Source organism: Rhinoderma darwinii, chromosome 5 (assembly GCF_050947455.1).
Source record: "Rhinoderma darwinii isolate aRhiDar2 chromosome 5, aRhiDar2.hap1, whole genome shotgun sequence".
NCBI classification, from domain to species: Eukaryota; Metazoa; Chordata; class Amphibia; order Anura; family Rhinodermatidae; genus Rhinoderma; species Rhinoderma darwinii.
In genome coordinates, this window is record NC_134691.1 from 2708442 (window position 1) to 2729364 (window position 20923).

Consider the following 20923-nt stretch of genomic DNA (forward strand, 5'->3'; position numbering starts at 1 on the left):
CCGCCAGCGTGTGCTTCTCTATAGTAACCCTAATTCTAGTGGCGAACGCAGTAAAAAATTAAATTAAATTTAAACGCCAGAATCTCTATTTTTTGGTCACCTAATCTCCCCAAAAAAAAAAAGTGATCAAAAAATAAGCCCTCATACCACTTAATCGACGGAAAAATAAAAAAGTTATGGCTCTCGGAATTTGGCGACACAAAATAAATTTTATTTTTTAAACTTAGGTTTTTACTTGTAAAAATAGTAAAATATAGAAAAAAAACTCTATATATTTGGTATCGCCGTAATCGTATTTACCCGCAGAATAAAGTTAACATGTTGTTTTAATTGCACAGTGAGTTCCGTAAAAACGACGCGCAAAAATCAATGGAGGAATCGCTGTTTTTTTCATTTTCTACCCCACAAATATTTTTTCTCCCGTTTTCCTGGTAAAACTACAACTCGCCCTGCAAAAATCAAGCCCTCATAGGACTATATCGACGGAAAATAAAAAAAAAGTTATGGCTTTTGGAAGGTGGGGAGGAAAAAACGAAAATGAAAATCTGAAAAAGGACTGCGGTGGGAAGGGGTTAATAGTTCTGACTTTTACGGACCAAAATCAAAATATGTTGTTAAGTTTCTTTTAGCGATGGAGCGCTCATGCGATACACTGCAATTCTTATATATTGCCTATATCTATGCTCTACTATCAAGCACAGATAGATCTTAACAATAGAGCACTGGAGGCCTTCAATATGCACCGGCTGCCAAGGAAACCAATCAGCGATTTTGTTGTGGGGGTAGGCAATAGGTTGACACAGGGAACCCCCTCCCTCTGTCTAACCGCTCAGATGCTGCGGTCACTATTGACCATGGCGTCTAATGGATCGGGGTTATCTCCGATCCTAGGCCGTTGCAGGCGGGTGTCAGCTGTATGAAACAGCTGGCACACTCCAGGTATGGCGCAGGCTCAGCTCTTAGGCCCGCACCAAATTAGAGTAGCGCATGGTGGATGTCGCTATGGGGTTATAATTGATCTGCCCTGTTGTTGCCCATGCCGCCAGCTTATCAAGGTCTTTCTGTAACATTTTACAATCAAGCGAAGTATTAGGTATCCTACAAAGTTGTGTAGGTTGAATACTGAATTGACTGCCACTGCAATATTTACATTAAAAAAAATCTCTTCATTTTCATGAATAAGACGATTAAATAAAAAAAAGAAAATAAGAGCCTGAAAAACCCCTTTAATCCAGCAACATCAAGACCAAAAATATCAAAATGAGAAAATGTTCTATAGAGAAGTCAATGGAAATGACCCAAAGAGATCAAAATATGTAATGCTCAATTTTTAATAATAAAATTCTACTATTTTTTAGCTTATAAGACATTGGACATGGTTGTGGCGCTGGTTTTAGACAGACAACATCTGGTCCAGTTCTGCCATCTTCCTTCTCCATATCATCTGTACACGGTTTCTTCAGTCATGGATTTCGGGGGTTCGGGCTGGTGTAGTCCTTCACACATTCTCCTGAGCCATGCGGTAATCGTAGACACTTCCCCGCTCCGCAAAGCTGTGACTTTGACTCTTCATAGGCGCTGGGATATCAGCACCCGCCTTGTGGTCACCGTATCCTCCTCCGCCTGGAGTATGAAGGGTGAATATGTCCTGAGAGAGAAAATTAAAATCATTCATCTTGTGGAGTTGCCGGTTTCCGTTATGCAAAGAACGGGTGGTGATACATGACGTGAAGGGCTTGAGCCTGTCCAACCTTGGGGCAGATCCACGCAAGAAGACAACTAAGAGGATTGGTAAATAATGGGAGAAGGGGAATGGAGAGATCATTTATTCGGGGTCACATTGTACATTTTTGCAGATTACCCTTTTATTGCCTTACCCCAGGTTCTAATGAAATAGATGTTTTCCCTCCCAAATTGATGGTTTTCCCTTCGCTTCGATGTAAGAGGTTAAGCCCAGGAGCACCAGGCGATCCACCTAAAATGAAAGTGACAGAGAATATAAGGCAGATAAAGGGGGTATTCCCATCTTAATCATTAAATCCCATGAATATCAATCAGACGCAGGTCACATCTCTGGATCCATCAGCTATTGGGAGAATGAGGGTCTAGCGACCCCTGTACGCGGATTCTTGGCCACCAAAGTTTCCATTGAAGTTTATGAGAGTTACGGAAAGAGCCAATCGCTGCAGCAAGGAGAATGCGGCGGCCAGGACCATGCAGACGGGGTTCACCGGACCTGCGTTTAACCAACATGTGAGGGTCACAGAGGTGGAACCTGCACCTATCAGGCATCTATGTAGCTCCATACATTTGCTTTTTTGGATTAAAGACCAGGAGACCTAGCACGTAAGCACTATGGAAACCAATGAGGATTTGAATACAGATCTGGAGACCCAAAAAATCAGTTCCTCAAAGAATATGAGGAACTGATCAGTGGAGGCCTGGAGGAGGGAGCGATCACGAAGAATGAGAAGGAGTTCCTATCTGTGAGTCATCCAAGGACGGCCACATTCTATATGTTACCAAAAATTCATAAGAGTGTGTCCCAGCCCCCCGGTAGACCTAGCATGTCGGGCCTTGGGTGCCTGACAGAAAAATGCAGCCAATGGCTAGATCATGAATTAAGAGAATATGTGTATAGGTTACCATCTCACACAAGGGATACAATGCAAATTCTCAAGGAGTTAGAGGGGGCGACTTTGGGAGAGGATGAGATATATTACTGAGTTTCAAATGCCTCTACTGTTCTCAACGAGAAGACCTCGTAATCTTAAGGATCAATTAGTAAAGATGGATGTTAGTGACAGGCCAAGCGGTAGACTTGACGGGGGTCGGAGTGGCTGGTTCCCCTGCCTGTCATGTGAAAATTGCCCTCTAATGATAAAAGGTGATGTATTTACACATCCCGGTACAGGGGAAGATCATAAAATTAAGTCCTTTTTCACTTTCAAAAGAGAGTACGTGATTTATGTGTTACAATGTCCATGTAGACTGCTTTATGTTAGCGAAAAGAGAACTGAATGTCGGCTCCAGCTAAACCACCAAAAGTCCAGCATTAGAACTAAAAAATGTGAACTACCAGTCCCACAACATTTTGTGGAAGCAGGCACTCAATTCAACAACTTAGATTGATTATTATTGATAGTGTTGCTCCTCTAAAACGTGGGGGTAATAGGGAACATCTCCTTAAACAGTGTGAAACACGCAGGATACACAAACCTGGCTCATTAAATCCTAATTGCCTCAATATAGACTATCCATTAAATGTATTCCGCTCGATCAACTAGAGTGGACTCTCTAGGATATATATAGGTGAAGCGGATGTTATATGAACGTCCTTGTAAGGTTCATGACCCAAGGGTTCCCATTTAGAAGAGATTCTGCCCATGTCATAATATCTTTATTATTATGTCATTTTCTTATAATGTCATTATATTTCATGTATGTACAATATTTTTCCAATTATTTCCACATATCCAACTTTGTTCTACTGCAGTGGGATTCCCATTGAAGCATTTCTTGGGCACTCACCACTTAGGACCATGATAACACCTGCGTTTTTCTTTTTGTGGAAGACTTTTGCGCTATATCTCGACCGGTAGAATACCCTTAACAAAGATGGCGGGTATAGACTCTATGATGCATGGAAGACCTGTCTTGATTTAGCAATTAGTCTTAGCTCTCTGTGTATGCGCGTGATCTACAGAGTCTCGCACTATTTACATGCGTTCCAACAGCCTGCGATCACATGGTGCGCTCGGTCCAATTGACGGAGCTTTAGCAGGCAATGCGCAGTGTGACGGCTAGGACACCGTCGCTAACATTATACTAGGCGGTTTAGGTAGAGTGGTGAGTGACAATATGTTTTTAATCTTGGTGAAAAGGGAAAACACATGGGTATAATTATGTATTTATCATACTCCAGATAGGTCATCAATACATGATTAGAGGGGGTCCGACACCCGGACCCTGCACCGTTAAGCCGCTCCGGCTGCCTCCGACCACCGGACGTACATGCCGGAAGCAGTTGGCTCCAGCCACAGAATAGCGGCCGAGCTGCAATATTCAAGTGAACAGCTGGCAGAGCTGCAGTCCACGTCCGCTGTGCTATGTACGGAGCCAACTGCTTCCGACTCCGTAAATCGCATAATGGGCAATAACTCTGGTGCCCGCAGGCCACCGGAGCGGCTAATCGGTTCAGGGTCCAGCTGTGGGACCCGCACCGATGATATGCGGATGAGCAACTGATGGCCTATTCGGTGGATAGGTCATCAGATGTCCTGTAGTGGACAACCCCTTTAAGGTAACTGTAAAACAAAGATAAGGAGCTCATCTGTAACGTCACCTTGGATTCCGTATGGTTGGAACACCCTTCGTTCTGTGAGAACTGACAAGATGACATGTTCTCTGAACAACAACTCTCGAATGACTCCATCACCCCCACAGAACTTCCCTTGACCGCCTGAGCCTGGACGTAACTGGAAACATTTCAGGACTACTGGGTACCTAAAGAAAGAGGCATGGGGTCAATCAGATTGTAAAGGGAAATATCTGGCACTAGTTTGTGAGTTATGTACCAGTTAGAATACTATATATTCTCTTGGAAGTATTCAGTACATTTTAATTAGGTATGAATGAGCCTAAGCAGTTTGCCTCTCTCAGAATGTGTCTATGGGGTGGAGCTTCTAGATGTGTTCACTGAAAACGTCAACCAATCACCATCTGTTACTCACTAGTGACTTCTTTATTGCATCTTTACAGCTGATTGGCCTGTTTTGTTACTGAGGAAGCTGCTAAATTATGCATGTGAATAGAGTCTCTATGGCTTTAATTCAGTTTTTTTACTTAGATTTAAAATTGTATCTATTTTAATATTTTAGTATCTTTGATTTTTTTTTTGTCCTAATAAAACTTTATAGTATTCCAAAAGTTAAAGGATTACCCACTGTACACATTTATAGCAAATCCACAGGGGACCCTTGTTCTCCCCACCTATGAGACCCTTATGGTATTAGGTGGATTTGCCATATAAGCCAATGGTGGTAAAAACCGATATAAATATTAACATGTTATATACTGTAGTGCAGTCCACATGTAAGTGTAAATTCAGTGCATGTTGAATTGCGTTCTTTAAAGGCCCCATAATCTATTGGTTTTGCCAACACTGCTAGATCACGATGTCTGCCATGACCGGACAGGTCATCATCATTTTAAAGGGGAAATCTAAGAGTAGAATATTGATGGTCTCAATGGGTGTCCGATACACAGAACTCTCTACAATTTGATCTGACACATTGGCCCAAATTTAGCCAAGCATGAGCGAAATTCTACAGATACTGGGGCTGACTTTTGATGATGTTTGACTTTTATTCATTCTCCCAATTGTAAAACTACTTGAATTTCAGTCGCTGTGCAGATTTGACTGGTTAATTGGTAATAATATTGTATATTTATACCGGTCAAGTACACCTGCAATATTCCACATACCGTTTCTCCAGAATCTCCGGGTCTGTAATTCGTGTGTTGGTCATGTGACTATGAACGCCGCTTCTCCCGTCCCAATGTGGACCAGCCCCAGCACCACCGGCCACCGTCTCATAGTAACCGACGTTCTGATTACCGAACGTGACGTTGTTCATACAACCCTGGAGAAAAGAACTGGAAACCATTATAATGAGGTCACTGAATAGACGTGTCGCTTCTCACGCACACATCATGGGGTATACGGAGCAATGTAAAGGGAATCTTTCTAAAATACAACTTACATTAGACTCTGTTCACATATGCGTGGTGGTTTACATTCATAAAAGAACCCCACAACGCAGTGCCGGAACCATCGTACGACGGACACCAACGACCCCATTGTTTTATGGGTTCCACCAAGGTGTACGTCGTTTGACCACCAAAATAGCCCATGCTCTCATTTGTAGACAGGGGGTCACTGTCCCATGTGTCTCAGACTTCCAGTGAACTACAGGATTACATAACCAATCAAATCCCTCCTGGCATCCCTGGGACTCCTCCCCATCCCACCCAGCTCCACCCTCCTTGTTTCTGTGTATGTCCACCCATGCATATAGTGCTACTTAGATAATTCCTGACCTATCTAAGGGTAAAGTAGTGCAGTGATATAAGAGGTGAATCCACACAATAATTAGCTAACTCACACTAACTCTCTATTCTATCTGTGAGTGCTGTGTGAAAAGTATCCAGGGTATTTTTATGAGATGCTGCTCCTCACTGTCTCCTATGTAAAAACTGAATAAATCTATCACTTGCAGGAGGCAGGGGAGACAGGTTAAAGATGCATCACATGGGGTACACTGAGACTCTGCAGTGTGAGGAAAGAAGTTCTGCACCACATACTGCCCTTAGATAGGACTCAGAGCAAGTGCAGAGTGATGAGACTGCCCCCTCTGTTTCTGCAAAGCCAGAGGCATGATGACAAATGTAGGCAGCATTAGGGGAACTATACCAGAGGGGAAAAAGAAACCAAGTTGGCAGACAACCCATAAATGGCACATTAACTAAAACAGTTATATACAGGGCATACACAAGAGCCTCTACATTATTCTTTAATAAAAGAATGCACTGAATAAGCAAAAAATTGCTGGAGTGCTTTTTTAATTTAGACGGTAATTACTTTTTTATTATAGGGGCTAATGTAAAAAGTTGTATTAGGAATCCATGTTGAACCGATAAGTAATACAGTGCACAGTCACTGCTATGAACCTTACGGAACCTATTTTACACAAAGGCAAAGGGAGGGATTTTTATCTTTTGTAGAATGCTTGAGAAATCGCAACAAGATATCCATGCTGTTTTTTTTTTTTGCATGCTTTAATATGGAAGCATTCTTAAAATACAGTGCCTCACAGAGCGGCCATAAGGCAGACGACAGATTTCCTATGGTACTGTGTGTGCCGGAGAGCGGGGTCTACACACATAGCATTAGAATGTATGACAACTTATATATTAGTTGACCATTTTATTAAAAATCTCACCTGTGAAGCAGCACAAACTTGAAAGGCCTTAAAGATGACATCAACAATCCTCTGTGATGTCAGCACATTGCCTCCCACAACCGCTGCATCCGGAGAGGGGTCCAGAATAGATCCTTTTGGGATGACTACTTGGATGGGCAGTAGGCAACCCTAAAGATATATCAAAAGACAACGCATACATTTTCTTATTATTAATATTATTATTATTACCCCTGAAGATAATCGACTACTGACCTGGTTAAGTGGAATATCTTGGCCCACCATGCAACGTAGACAGTAAATGAGGGCAGAGAGGGTAATGGCACGAGGGGCATTACAGTTCCCAAAAACTTCGTATCCAGAGTCAGTAAAATCAAACACAGCACTACCCTGTAACAAAGTGGAAATAGTTTTATATACCCATTCATAGAATTTATGATTTACCTGCAGCGCCCCTACAGGGAGAATGAAGCATTACACAGTGTCCATTCATATCAATGCCTTGTCTGTGAAATGCAGGACAGGACAGAGAGACAGAGACAGAGAGAGAGAGAGAGACAATGTAATCGATCTCCACTCTGGCCAAGTGATGAGGATCCTGAATAGAGGACCCCCTCTATTACCTTAGAAAACCCCAGAAGGGCATATAGGAAAGGATTTCCGAATCTAGGAAAAACCTTTAATAATTTTTACTGCCACGCCGCTCCTAATCCAAATACATGTGCTATGCAAGAGATGAAGAGCGCATGGAGGACACAATCTGTGCCTCCCCTGCCTCACTCTATGTATACGTCATTAGATTACTATCACCAATAATGAACGTCCAGGGAAATGCAAAATAGACACAGAGTGACTGAGGGTCTCAACAAAGCCGGAACCTAACAAAGAAAACCAAGTTGTTGTACATTATAGAACATTCTGTATTACCTCTGCTTTGTTGATTTTCACCTTCAGCTTGATAGGAGACCCATCATCCATGTAATCCACAGACTCCACCTCAAGTGCCCCAGTCTGCTGCTCCCATCGCTCAGCAAAATCCCTCAACATCTCTCTCACTGCCACCTCTGCATTAGCCTAGGTGGAAAATCCGAGAGAATTTATTATAATAAAAACACATAAAAAATATTAATTATAAGCAAACATAGGGGGCAGTATTATAGTAGTTATATTCTTGTATATAGGGGGCAGTATTATAGTAGTTATATTCTTGTATATAGGGGCAGTATTATAGTAGTTATATTCTTGTATATAGGGGGCAGTATTATAGTAGTTATATTCTTGTATATAGGGGCAGTATTATAGTAGTTATATTCTTGTATATAGGGGCAGTATTATAGTAGTTATATTCTTGTATATAGGAGGCAGTATTATAGTAGTTATATTCTTGTATATAGGAGCAGTATTATAGTAGTTATATTCTTGTATATAGGAGGCAGTATTATAGTAGTTATATTCTTGTATATAGGGGCAGTATTATACTAGTTATATTCTTGTATATAGGAGGCAGTATTATAGTAGTTATATTCTTGTATATAGGGGCAGTATTATAGTAGTTATATTCTTGTATATAGGGGGAAGTATTATAGTAGTTATATTCTTGTATATAGGGGCAGTATTATATTAGCTATATTCTTGTATATAGGGGGCACTATTATAGTAGTTATATTCTTGTATATAGGAGCAGTATTACAGTTATATTCTTGTATATGGGGGCAGTATTATAGTAGTTATATTCTTGTATATGGGGGCAGTATTATAGTAGTTATATTCTTGTATATGGGGGCAGTATTATAGTAGTTATATTCTTGTATATAGGGGGCAGTATTATAGTAGTTATATTCTTGTATATAGGGGCAGTATTATAGTAGTTATATTCTTGTATGTACGGGCAGTATTATAGTAGTTATATTCTTGTATATAGGAGCAGTATTATAGTAGTTATATTCTGGTATATCGGGGGCAGTATTATAGTAGTTATATTCTTGTATATAGGGGCAGTATTATAGTAGTTATATTCTTGTTAATAGGGGGCAGTATTATAGTAGTTATATTCTTGTATATAGGGGCAGTATTATAGTAGTTATATTCTTATATATAGTGGCAGTATTATAGTAGTTATATTCTTGTATATAGGGGCAGTATTATAGTAGTTATATTCTTGTCTATAGGGGCAGTATTATAGTAGTTATATTCTTGTATATAAGGAGCAGTATTATAGTAGTTATATTCTTGTATATAGGAGCAGTATTATAGTAGTTATATTCTTGTATATAGGAGCAGTATTATAGTAGTTATATTCTTGTATATAGGGGCAGTATTATAGTAGTTATATTCTCATATATATAGTGGCAGTATTATAGTAGTTATATTCTTGTATATAGGAGCAGTATTATAGTAGTTATATTCTTGTATATAGGGGCAGTATTATAGTAGTTATATTCTTGTATATAAGGGGCAGTATTATAGTAGTTATATTCTTATATATATGAGCAGTATTATAGTAGTTATATTCTTGTATATAGGAGAAGAATTATAGTAGTTATATTCTTGTATATAGGAGGCAGTATTATAGTAGTTATATTCTTGTATATAGGGGCAGTATTATAGTAGTTATATTCTTGTACATAGGAGGCAGTATTATAGTAGTTATATTCTTGTATATAGGGGGCAGTATTATAGTAGTTATATTCTTGTATATAGGGGCAGTATTATAGTAGTTATATTCTTGTATATAGGAGGCAGTATTATAGTAGTTATATTCTTGTATAAAGGGGCAGTATTATAGTAGTTATATTCTTGTATATAGGGGGCAGTATTATAGTAGTTATATTCTTTTATATGGGAGCAGTATTATAGTAGTTATATTCTTGTTTATAGGAGGCAGTATTATAGTAGTTATATTCTTGTATATAGGGGGCAGTATTATAGTAGTTATATTCTTGTATATAGGGGCAGTATTATAGTAGTTATATTCTTGTATATAGGAGGCAGTATTATAGTAGTTATATTCTTGTATAAAGGGGCAGTATTATAGTAGTTATATTCTTGTATATAGGGGGCAGTATTATAGTAGTTATATTCTTTTATATGGGAGCAGTATTATAGTAGTTATATTCTTGTTTATAGGAGGCAGTATTATAGTAGTTATATTCTTGTTTATAGGAGGCAGTATTATAGTAGTTATATTCTTGTATATAGCGGTAGTATTATAGTATTTACACTACCGCTCAAAAGTTTGGGGTCACCCAGACAATTTTGTGTTTTCCATGAAAACTCAGTTATATTTATCAAATGAGTTGCAAAATTAATAGAAAATATAGTCAAGACATTGACAAGATTAGAAATAATAATTTTCTCCTTCAGACTTTGCTTTCATCAAATGCTCCATTTGTAGCAATTCCAGTATTGCAGACCTTTGGCATTCGAGCTGTTAATTTGCTGAGGTAATCGGGAGAAATTTCCCCCCATGCTTCAAGAAGCCCCTCCCACAATTTGGATTGGCTTGATGGGCACTTCTTGCGTACCATACGGTCAAGCTGCTCCCACAACAGCTCTATGGGGTTGTGATCTGGTGACTGCGCTGGCCACTCCATTACAGATAGAATACCAGCTGCCGGCTTCTTCCCTAAATAGTTCTTGCATCATTTCGAGGTGTGCTTTGGGTCATTGTCCTGTTGTAGGATGAAATTGGCTCCAATCAAGCGCTGTCCACAGGGTATGGCATGGCAAAATGGAGTGATAGCCTTCCTTATTCAAAATCCCTTTTACCTTGTACAAATCTCCCACTTTACCAGCACCAAAGCAACCCCAGACCATCACATGACCTCCACCATGCTTGACAGATGGCGTCAGGCACTCTTCCAGCATCTTTTCAGTTGTTCTGCGTCTCACAAATGTTCTTCTGTGTGATCCAAACACCTCAAACTTCCATTCGTCTGTCCATAACACTTTTTCCCAATCTTCCTCTGTCCAATGTCTGTGTGCTTTTGCCCATATAAATCGTTTCCTTTTATGAGCCAGTCTCAGATATGGCTTTTTCTTTGCCACTCTGCCCTGAAGGCCTGCATCCCGGAGTCGCCTCTTCACTGTAGACGTTGACACTGGCGTTTTGCGGGTACTATTTAATGAAGCTGCCAGTTGAGGACCTGTGAGGCGTCTATTTCTCAAACTAGAGACTCTAATGTACTTGTCTTGTTGCTCAGTTGTGCAGCGGAGCCTCCCACTTCTCTTTCTACTCTGGTTAGAGCCTGTTTGTGCTGTCCTCTGAAGGGAGTAGTACACACTGTTGTAGGAAATCTTCAGTTTCTTGGAAATTTCTCGCATGGAATAGCCTTCATTTCTAAGAACAAAAATAGACTGTCGAGTTTCACATGAAAGCTCTCTTTTTCTAGCCATTTTGAGAGTTTAATCGAACCCACAAATGTAATGCTCCAGATTCTCAACTAGCTCAAAGGAAGGTCAGTTTTATAGCTCCTCTAAACAGCAAAACTGTTTACAGCGGTGCTAACATAATTGCACAAGGGTTTTCAAGTGTTTTCTAATCATCCATTAGCCTTCTTACACAGTTAGCAAACACAATGTACCATTAGAACACTGGAGTGATGGTTGCTGGAAATGGGCCTCTATACACCTATGTAGATATTGCATTAAAAACCAGACGTTTGCAGCTAGAATAGTCATTTAGCACATTAACAATGTATAGAGTGTATTTCTGATTATATTCTTGCATATAGGAGCAGTATTATAGTAGTTATTTTCTTGTATATAGGGGCAGCATTATACTAGTTATATTCTTGTATATACGAGGCAGTATTATAGTAGTTATATTCTTGCATATAGGGGCAGTATTATAGTAGTTATATTCTTGTATATAGGAGCAGTATTATGGTAGTTATATTCTTTTATATAGGGGCAGCATTATAGTAGTTATATTCTTCTATATAGGGGGTAGTATTATAGTAGTAATATTCTTGTATATAGGAGGCAGTATTATAGTAGTTATATTCTTTTATATAGGGGCAGCATTATAATAGTTATATTCTTGTATATAGGCAGCAGTATTATAGTAGTTATATTCTTGTATATAAGAGGCAGTATTATAGTAGTCATATTCTTGTATATAGGAGCAGTATTATAGTAGTTATATTCTTGTATATAGGGGGCAGTATTATAATAGTTAGATTCTTGTATATAGGAAGCAGTATTATAGTAGTTATATTGTTGTATATAGGAGCAGTATTATAGCAGTTATATAGTTGTATATAGGAGCAGTATTATAGTAGTTATAATCTTGTATATAGGGAGCAGTATTATAGTAGTTATATTGTATATAGGAGCAGTATTATAGTAGTTATATTCCTGTATATAGGAAGTAGTATTATAGTAGTTATATTCTTGTATATAGGGGGCAGTATTATAGTAGTTATATTCTTGTATATAGGGGGCGGTATTATAGTAGTTATATTCTTGTATATAGGGGCAGTATTATAGTAGTTATATTCTTGTATATAGCGGCAGTATTATAGTAGTTATATTCTTATATATAGTGGCAGTATTATAGTAGTTATATTCTTGTATATAGGGGCAGTATTATAGTGTTATATTCTTGTATATAGGGGGTAGTATATTCTTGTATATAGGAGCAGTATTATAGTAGTTATATTCTTGAATAAAGGGGCAGTATTATAGTCGTTATATTCTTGTATATAGGGGCAGTATTATAGTAGTTATATTCTTGTATATAGGAAGCAGTATTATAGTAGTTATATTCTTGCATATAGAGCAGTATTATAGTAGTTATATTCTTGTATATAGGGGTAGTATTATAGTAGTTATATTCTTGTATATAGGAGCAGTATTATAGTAGTTATATTCTTGTATATAGGAGCAGTATTATAGTAGTTATATTCTTGTATATAGGGGCAGTATTATAGTAGTTATATTCTTGTATATAGGGGGCAGTATTATAGTAGTTATATTCTTGTATATAGGAGCAGTATTATAGTAGTTATATTCTTGTATATAGGAGGCAGTATTATTGTAGTTATATTCTTGTATATAGGAGGAGTATTATAGTAGTTATATTCCTGTATATAGGAGCAGTATTATAGTAGTTATATTCTTGTGTATAGGGGGTAGTATTATTGTAGTTATATTCTTGTATATAGGGGGCAGTATTATAGTAGTTATATTCTTGTATATAGGGGGCAGTATTATAGTAGTTATATTCTTGTATATAGCGGCAGTATTATAGTAGTTATATTCCTGTATATAGGGGCAGTATTATAGTAGTTATATTCTTGTATATAGGAGCAGTATTATAGTAGTTATATTCTTGTATATAGGGAGCAGTATTATAGTAGTTATATTCTTCTATATAGGGGCAGTATTATAGTAGTTATATTCTTGTATATAGGGGGGCAGTATTATAGTAGGGTTATTCTTGTATATAGAGGGCAGTCTTATAGTAGTTCCATGAAGAGAGAAACATTCCTAGCAAAAATAATAGTTAGTAAAACCTATTTTATTTAATGTCTCTACCACGTCATGAAGAAACAGTTACTATACAAGTTCACACCCCGCATTATATAACCTAATAAATTAGTGAAAAGATTAGGTAGCTGAATAATGACACTGCCTTACAATAGGTTATATATATATATATATATATATATATATATATATATATATATATATATATATATATATATTAAAATCAATAAATGACAGTACCTACGTACCTGGATATGGGCCATGTATGCTTGTACCACTTCCAGGCTGTAAAATTCAATTAACTCATTTACCAGCTGGATGCCTTTCTTATTAGCTGCCACCTGTGCTCGCAAGTCTGACAAATTATCTTGGAGATTACGGGTCCCACTGCTGCCCGGTATTAGTCCAGGAGCCATCAAAGCCTCAGTGACCGCTGTCAAAACAAATGGTGTAAGATAAGAGTAATGTTATATATGTACAGTGACTCCCCCAGCAGTATAGTGAGTGCAGCTCTGAAGTATAATACAGGATGTAACTCAGGATCAGTAATGTAACGTATGTACACAGTGACTCCACCAGCAGAACAGTGAGTGCAGCTCTGGAGTATAATACAGGATATAACTCAGGATCAATACAGGATAAATAATGTAATTTATGTACACCGTGACGCCACCAGCAGAATAGTGAGTGCAGCTCTGGAGTATAATACAGGATATAACTCAGGATCAGTACAGGATAAGTAATGTAATGTATGTACACAGTGACTCCTCCAGCAGAATAGTGAGTGCAGCACTGGAGTATAATACAGGATGCAACTCAGGATCAGTACAGGATAAGTAATGTAATGTATGTACACAGTGAGTCCACCAGCAGAATAGTGAGTGCAGTTCTGGAGTATAATACAGGATATAACTCAGGATCAGTGCAGGATAAGTAATGTAATGTATGTACACAGTGACTCCACCAGCAGAATAGTGAGCGCAGCTCTGGAGTATAATACAGGATGTAACTCAGGATCAGTACAGGATAAGTAATGTAATGTATGTACACAGTGACTCCACCAGCAGAATAGTGAGTGCAGCTCTGGAGTATAATACAGGATGTAACTCAGGATCAGTACAGTATAAGTAATGTCATGTACACAGTGACTCCACCAGCAGAATAGTGAGTGCAGCTCTGGAGTATAATACAGGATAAAACTCAGGATCGGTACAGGATAAGTAATGTAATGTATGTACACAGTGACTCCACCAGCAGAATAGTGAGTGCAGCTCTAGAGTATAATAATACAGGATGTAACTCAGGATCAGTACAGGATAAGTAATGTAATGTATGTACACAGTGACTCCACCAGCAGAATAGTGAGTGCAGCTCTGGAGTATAATACAGGCTGTAACTCAGGATCAGTACAGGATAAGTAATGTATGTACACAGTAACTCAATCAGCAGAATAGTGAGTGCAGCTCTGGAGTATAATACAGTATGTAACACCGGATCGGTACATGATAAGTAATGTATGTACACAGTGACTCCACCAGCAGAATAATGAGTGCAGCTCTAGAGTATAATACAGGATGTAACTCAGGATCAGTACAGGATAAGTAATGTAATATATGTACACAGTGACTGCACCAGCAGAATAGTGAGTGCAGCTCTGGAGTATAATACAGGATATAACTCAGGATCAGTACAGGATAAGTAATGTAATGTATGTACACAGTGACTCCTCCAGCAGAATAGTGAGTGCAGCACTGGAGTATAATACAGGATGCAACTCAGGATCAGTACAGGATAAGTAATGTAATGTATGTACACAGTGACTCCACCAGCAGAATAGTGAGTGCAGCTCCGGAGTATAATACAGGATGTAACTCAGGATCAGTACAGGATAAGTAATGTAATGTATGTACACAGTGAGTCCACCAGCAGAATAGTGAGTGCAGCTCTGGAGTATAATACAGGATATAACTCAGGATCAGTACAGGATAAGTAATGTATGTACACAGTGACTCCACCAGCAGAATAGTGAGTGCAGCTCTGGAGTATAATACAGGATGTAACTCAGGATCAGTACAGGATAAGTAATGTAATATATGTACACAGTGACTCCACCAGCAGAATAGTGAGTGCAGCTCTGGAGTATAATACAGGATGTAACTCAGGATCAGTACAGGATAAGTAATGTAATGTATGTACACAGTGACTCCACCAGCAGAATAGTGAGTGCAGCTCTGGAGTATAATACAGGATGTAACTCAGGATCAGTACAGGATAAGTAATGTAATATATGTACACAGTGACTGCACCAGCAGAATAGTGAGTGCAGCTCTGGAGTATAATACAGGATGTATGAGGATTGAAAATATTAGTAGGTGTTTATATGTTATCTTACGGCATAAGTAGCTTAATGCCGGTTAAATCCCTTTAACCAAAAATCCTATACAAGCTAAGACTACTTTAGCTGCAATGCACATAGTGACATCATATCAACAATGTGCGTAGTCTCCGTATGTAGATAGCGGTGGTAGATTACAGCTGTGCATTGGTGGACTTTGATGCTGAACCTGAATTATAAGAAATGTTGTTTTTGAAGGGTTTCCCCATACCACCTTGAGTATTTCTTGTCCGCTCACCTTCTTCTTGGAATGTTCCTCCTTTCACAAGTTTGAAAGAGGTAAAAACTGCTCCTTCTTCTTTCAGGGACTTGGAATGGGGTGGCATGGATCCTGGGGTGATGCCCCCAATGTCAGCATGGTGGCCACGGGATGCCACAAAGAAGACAGGACGTGGCGCCTCCACCCGGAACACCTGCAGGACAAAGAGTCACAGTCATACAACAAAAACTGACAGAACTACAACACAAAAACAGATAATGGGATTCTTTTAAAATAAGCCTCAATGGTTTACTGGTGCCATACATGTACTCAATGGGGTTTTCGGCTACATCAATATAGATGACCTATGGTTTGGATATACTATCAATATTCGATTGTGGGGAATGGACTACCGGAAACCCCTCCAATCAGCAGAGTGAGGAGACAATGGTCCTCCATTCTAGTGCATGGGACTAAGCTGCAGTACCAGTCATAACCACAACCATATGTATGGCGCTGTGCCTGGTAAACAAGGAAGGGGACGTGGACAAACATAATATTTCTGAGATTTCAACGGATAGATAATTCTGGGGTTTGGCGGATACTTACAGGCGTGATAACTGTCAGATCCGGCAGGTGACTGCCCCCAGCGCATGGGTGATTGCTCAGAATCACATCACCTTCTTTCAGATCATCTTGCAAGTTTTTAATCTAAAGCCAAAAAAAAAAAAAAAAGTACTCAGATAAGTTGTAATGTAATCCACGAGACCCCAAAAAAAGAGAACAATACTCCGATTATATTATTTTCTGTGGTTCATTAACCCCTTCACGACCCGGCCCGTTTGTAATTTTATTGATTTTCTCCCTTCCCATTTAAATAAATTTTGATAATTTGGGGGAAAAACTACTTGGTCTTAGCTTGGCTCTACTAAAAGACAACCCTGGGCTCTCAACGTATCCTGTATCCCTGTGGCGCTCCCAAAAGTGTTCTACCCCTTCTATACCACGGTCGGCTTTGACCCTGACATAGAAGAGCTAAAACAACAAAAGTTTCTTTGATCTCCATGCCAAAAGTCGGACCCCCAGTGATCGGATATTGATGAGGAAATGTCATCCATTTTCTCTCTCCAGAAAACCTCTTTAATTAACCCCTTAAGGACACAGCCAATTAGAATTTTTTCAATTTAGTCTTTTCCTCCCCGCCTTCCAAAACCCATAACCTTTTTATTTCTTCGTTGACAGCCATACGAGGGCTTGTTTTTTACAGGACAAGTTGTAGTTTTTCATGGCACAATTTATTGTACCGCATAATGTACTGGGAAGCCAAATACAAATTATTTGTGGGGTGAAATGGGCAAAAAAACAGCGATTACACCATTTGTTTTGTTTTTATGGCGTCCATCATGTGGTAAAAACGACATTCACCTTATTCTACGGGTTGATACGATTACGGCGATACCAAATTTATGTTTTATGTTTTACAAAAAAATAAAACTATTTGCTAGAAAAAAAAAACCATTTGTGTCCCCGTATTCTGAGAGCCGCAACTTTTTTATTTTTTCAACATTTTAGCGGTGTGAGGGCTTAAAGTTTGCGGGGCGAGCCGTAGTTTTCACCAATACCATTTTGTGGTACATGCAACTTTTTGATCACTATTTATTTTATTTATACAATTTTTTTGAAGAGCTAAGGTGACCAAAAAGCAGCAATTTGCATGTTTTTTTGATATATATATATAATTATGTTACGGCGTTCACCGTGCAGATTAAACCACGCTATGCTGTGATAGTTCAATCTTTTACTTACGTGGCGATACCAGTTACGTTTACTGTTATTTTCTTAATATTGCTTTAGGGGAAAAATGGGAAACGGGAACTTTTAATAGTTTTTTTCCTTGGAGTTGTACTTCCTAATGGTATTATTTAATATTATGTGCCATGTACTGTGAAGCTGGAAAAAAACAAACAGAATTGGGTGCAATTGGAAAAAAACAGCAGTTCCGCCATTTACTTATGGGTTTCTTTTTTACGGTGTTTAATGTACAGTGGAAATGACACGTGATCTTTATTCTGCGGGTCAGTACGATCACGGTGATATCAGCAGTGCCACAGGCTGATCGCCTCCATGCCACGCCGCATTGATAACACCTCAGCAGTGCCACAGGCTGATCGCCTCCATGCCACGCCGCATTGATAACACCTCAGCAGTGCCACAGGCTGATCGCCTCCATGCCACGCCGCATTAATAACACCTCAGCAGTGCCACAGGCTGATCGCCTCCATGCCACGCCGCATTAATAACACCTCAGCAGTGCCACAGGCTGATCGCCTCCATGCCACGCCGCATTGATAACCCCTCAGCAGTGCCACAGGTTGATCACCTCCATGCCACGTCGCATTATTAACACCTCAGCAGTACCACAGGCTGATCTCCTCCATGCCACGCCGCATTAATAACACCTCAGCAGTGCCACAGGCTGATCGCCTCCATTCCACGTCGCATTATTAACACCTCAGCAGTGCCACAGGCTGATCGCCCCCATGCCACGTCGCATTATTAACACCTCAGCAGTGCCACAGGCTGATCGCCCTCATGCCACGCCGCATTGATCACCCCTCAGCAGTGCCACAGGTTGATCGCCCCCACGCCGCATTGACAACCCCTCAGCAGTGCCACAGGCTGATCGCCCCCATGCCACGCCGCATTGATGCAGTAATTCATGCAAAAGAAGCCCCGACCAAGTATTAAGGGCAGATACTGGACATACTTTTCAGTAGGACGACATTTCTGTATTAAAAATCATTTTTTAAATTGGGCTTATATAATATAATTTTCTGAGAGACTAAATTTTGGGTTTTCATTAACTGTTCCCATAATCATCAACATTAAAATAAAAAACATGCTGGAAATAGATCCCTCTGTGTGTAATGCATCTATAGAATATATGAGATCCCTCCGTGTGTAATGCATCTATAGAATATATGAGACACTTTTTGAATTGAATTACTGAAATAAATTAACTTTTTGATGATATTCTAATTCTTTGAGAAGGACCTGTATGATCACAAGGTGTGAACAGGAACCTGGCCTTACCTGAAATTTTATCGTTTCCTGCATGGCCCCCAAGTGCACTGGAATGTGGGGGGCATTGGACACCAGACCCCCATCAGGACCAAAAAGCGCACAGGAAAAGTCCAGGCGTTCTTTGATGTTGGTGGAGATGGCGGTTCTTTGAAGGATACGACCCATTTGTTCTACGCAGGAAGAGGAGGAGATGTTAGATAAGTATTGGAATGAATGTAGGTATCATAATAATAGAAGAAAATGTTAGAAGATCCTGACCGGCTATGCTCATGAACCGGTGGGAAAAGATGGACAACTGGATGGTGTCCAGCTCTGGTCCAATCGTTTGTTGTTTTCCGCTTCCTACAGAGATCTGGATATCGCCATACTCCGTTATAGAGGCTGTGCAGTCCGGATCCACCAGCACGGTACTAAAAACTCAAATCAACATGATCATTCCAACAAAATACCTGGATCTAGAAATCTTGACGATTTAAATAAGAGGCTCACGTCACCATTCATGGACCTGAACTTCTTGTCGCACCATAACGTAACTGTACATTGTGGTTTGCCTCGCCTACAGACGCCATGACATACAACTAATTCAGGAAGATCGCAGGGCACAGCAATTATGCTGCGTGATCAACAGCGAGAGGAGAGCGAAGATTGACAACCTCCCTACCGATGTAATAGCTGGGATCAGAGAAACCTCAGATCTTGGCAGTTTAACACCTGAAATCAGTATTATCATTTGACTGATCTCTCCTGACTCGGCCGAGTGTGCATATTTATGTCAATGGGGAGAGGGGCATTAACCGAAACCCTTCGGTCACCTCCAGATACCACTATCCCCACCAAAACCCTCGCTTTCCTACAGACTCCTCTGTCCCCTTCAGACCCCCTCTGTCCCACCTAGAAACCTTTGTCCTCTCCATGCACCCGATTCCCTCCACACCACTCAGTCCCTCCTCCAGAACCCTCAGTCCATCTTCTAGACCCCTCAGTTCTTCATCCAGATCCCTCATGCCATCCAATAGACCCCTCTGTCCTCCCTTCCAGACCCCTTTAGATCTCCTTATTCTTTTCTAGACCACTTTGTCCTCCTTTCAAACCCTTGTCCTCCCTCCAGACCCCTTTGTCCCCTCCAGATCTCTTCTAGATCCCTCTGGCATCGGCTTATCCCCGTGGGAATACAGGTTCAGACATGTTGAAATCCAACAAGATAGTCAACAGATCCCGCCAAAATCCACTGGTTTGATTTGAATAATGTGTATGGACATATTTAGGAATATAAATAAAGGGAGGGGGCTCTCTCTGTTTCACTTCCGTCAGGAGCGGACCATTTCAAATCGACAGCCTGGGGCCCAAGTAAAGCCCCCAGGCCTGTCCAGCAGTGATGCCTGTTAGGACATACCTCAGGCTGATTTCTATATGTGCTTGTTATTCATGTTTTATCTTTTATTATTCATATGGAAGGAGCCACAATAATAATCCGCACCTGTTCTTATCGATGATAATGGCCGGCCCAGTGATTGTGTGGTCACAGGACAAGTCCTCCAGAAGATACACATTGGTGTTCATGTTGCCTTCTTCGAAGTAGCATTTAGTGACCTGCGAGGAAATTAATGTTTAAGGGGTTATCTGGTTGAAGAGGCGCAAATGTTATAAAATATCACAAGAACACTACTCACCTCATCAATCATACGCCGATCCCTGATGGTCTTTGTTTACATGCTGCCAGGGATGACGTGCCGTACCAACGTGTGCCCCCTGCAGCCTGTCAGTGGCCTT

General features: G+C 39.9%; 1 protein-coding gene across 2 annotated transcripts in view; it reads right to left on the bottom strand.

Annotated features, from left to right (window-relative positions):
* Window positions 1-1206: 1206 nt before the first annotated feature.
* Window positions 1207-20923, bottom strand: part of OPLAH (5-oxoprolinase, ATP-hydrolysing) — a 48666-nt gene continuing 28949 nt past the window's right edge. For both annotated transcript variants that reach the window (XM_075825674.1, XM_075825675.1), the window contains exons 15-27: window positions 20631-20743; window positions 19412-19563; window positions 19163-19323; window positions 16679-16780; window positions 16109-16283; window positions 13724-13908; window positions 7911-8057; window positions 7239-7373; window positions 7005-7154; window positions 5488-5645; window positions 4346-4506; window positions 1878-1975; window positions 1207-1648 (exon numbers count right to left, since the gene is read on the bottom strand). In XM_075825674.1, coding sequence (XP_075681789.1) covers window positions 1499-1648; window positions 1878-1975; window positions 4346-4506; window positions 5488-5645; window positions 7005-7154; window positions 7239-7373; window positions 7911-8057; window positions 13724-13908; window positions 16109-16283; window positions 16679-16780; window positions 19163-19323; window positions 19412-19563; window positions 20631-20743 — 1887 coding nt within the window. In that variant the 3' untranslated portion in view covers window positions 1207-1498. The remainder of the gene's footprint in view (window positions 1649-1877; window positions 1976-4345; window positions 4507-5487; window positions 5646-7004; window positions 7155-7238; window positions 7374-7910; window positions 8058-13723; window positions 13909-16108; window positions 16284-16678; window positions 16781-19162; window positions 19324-19411; window positions 19564-20630; window positions 20744-20923) is intronic.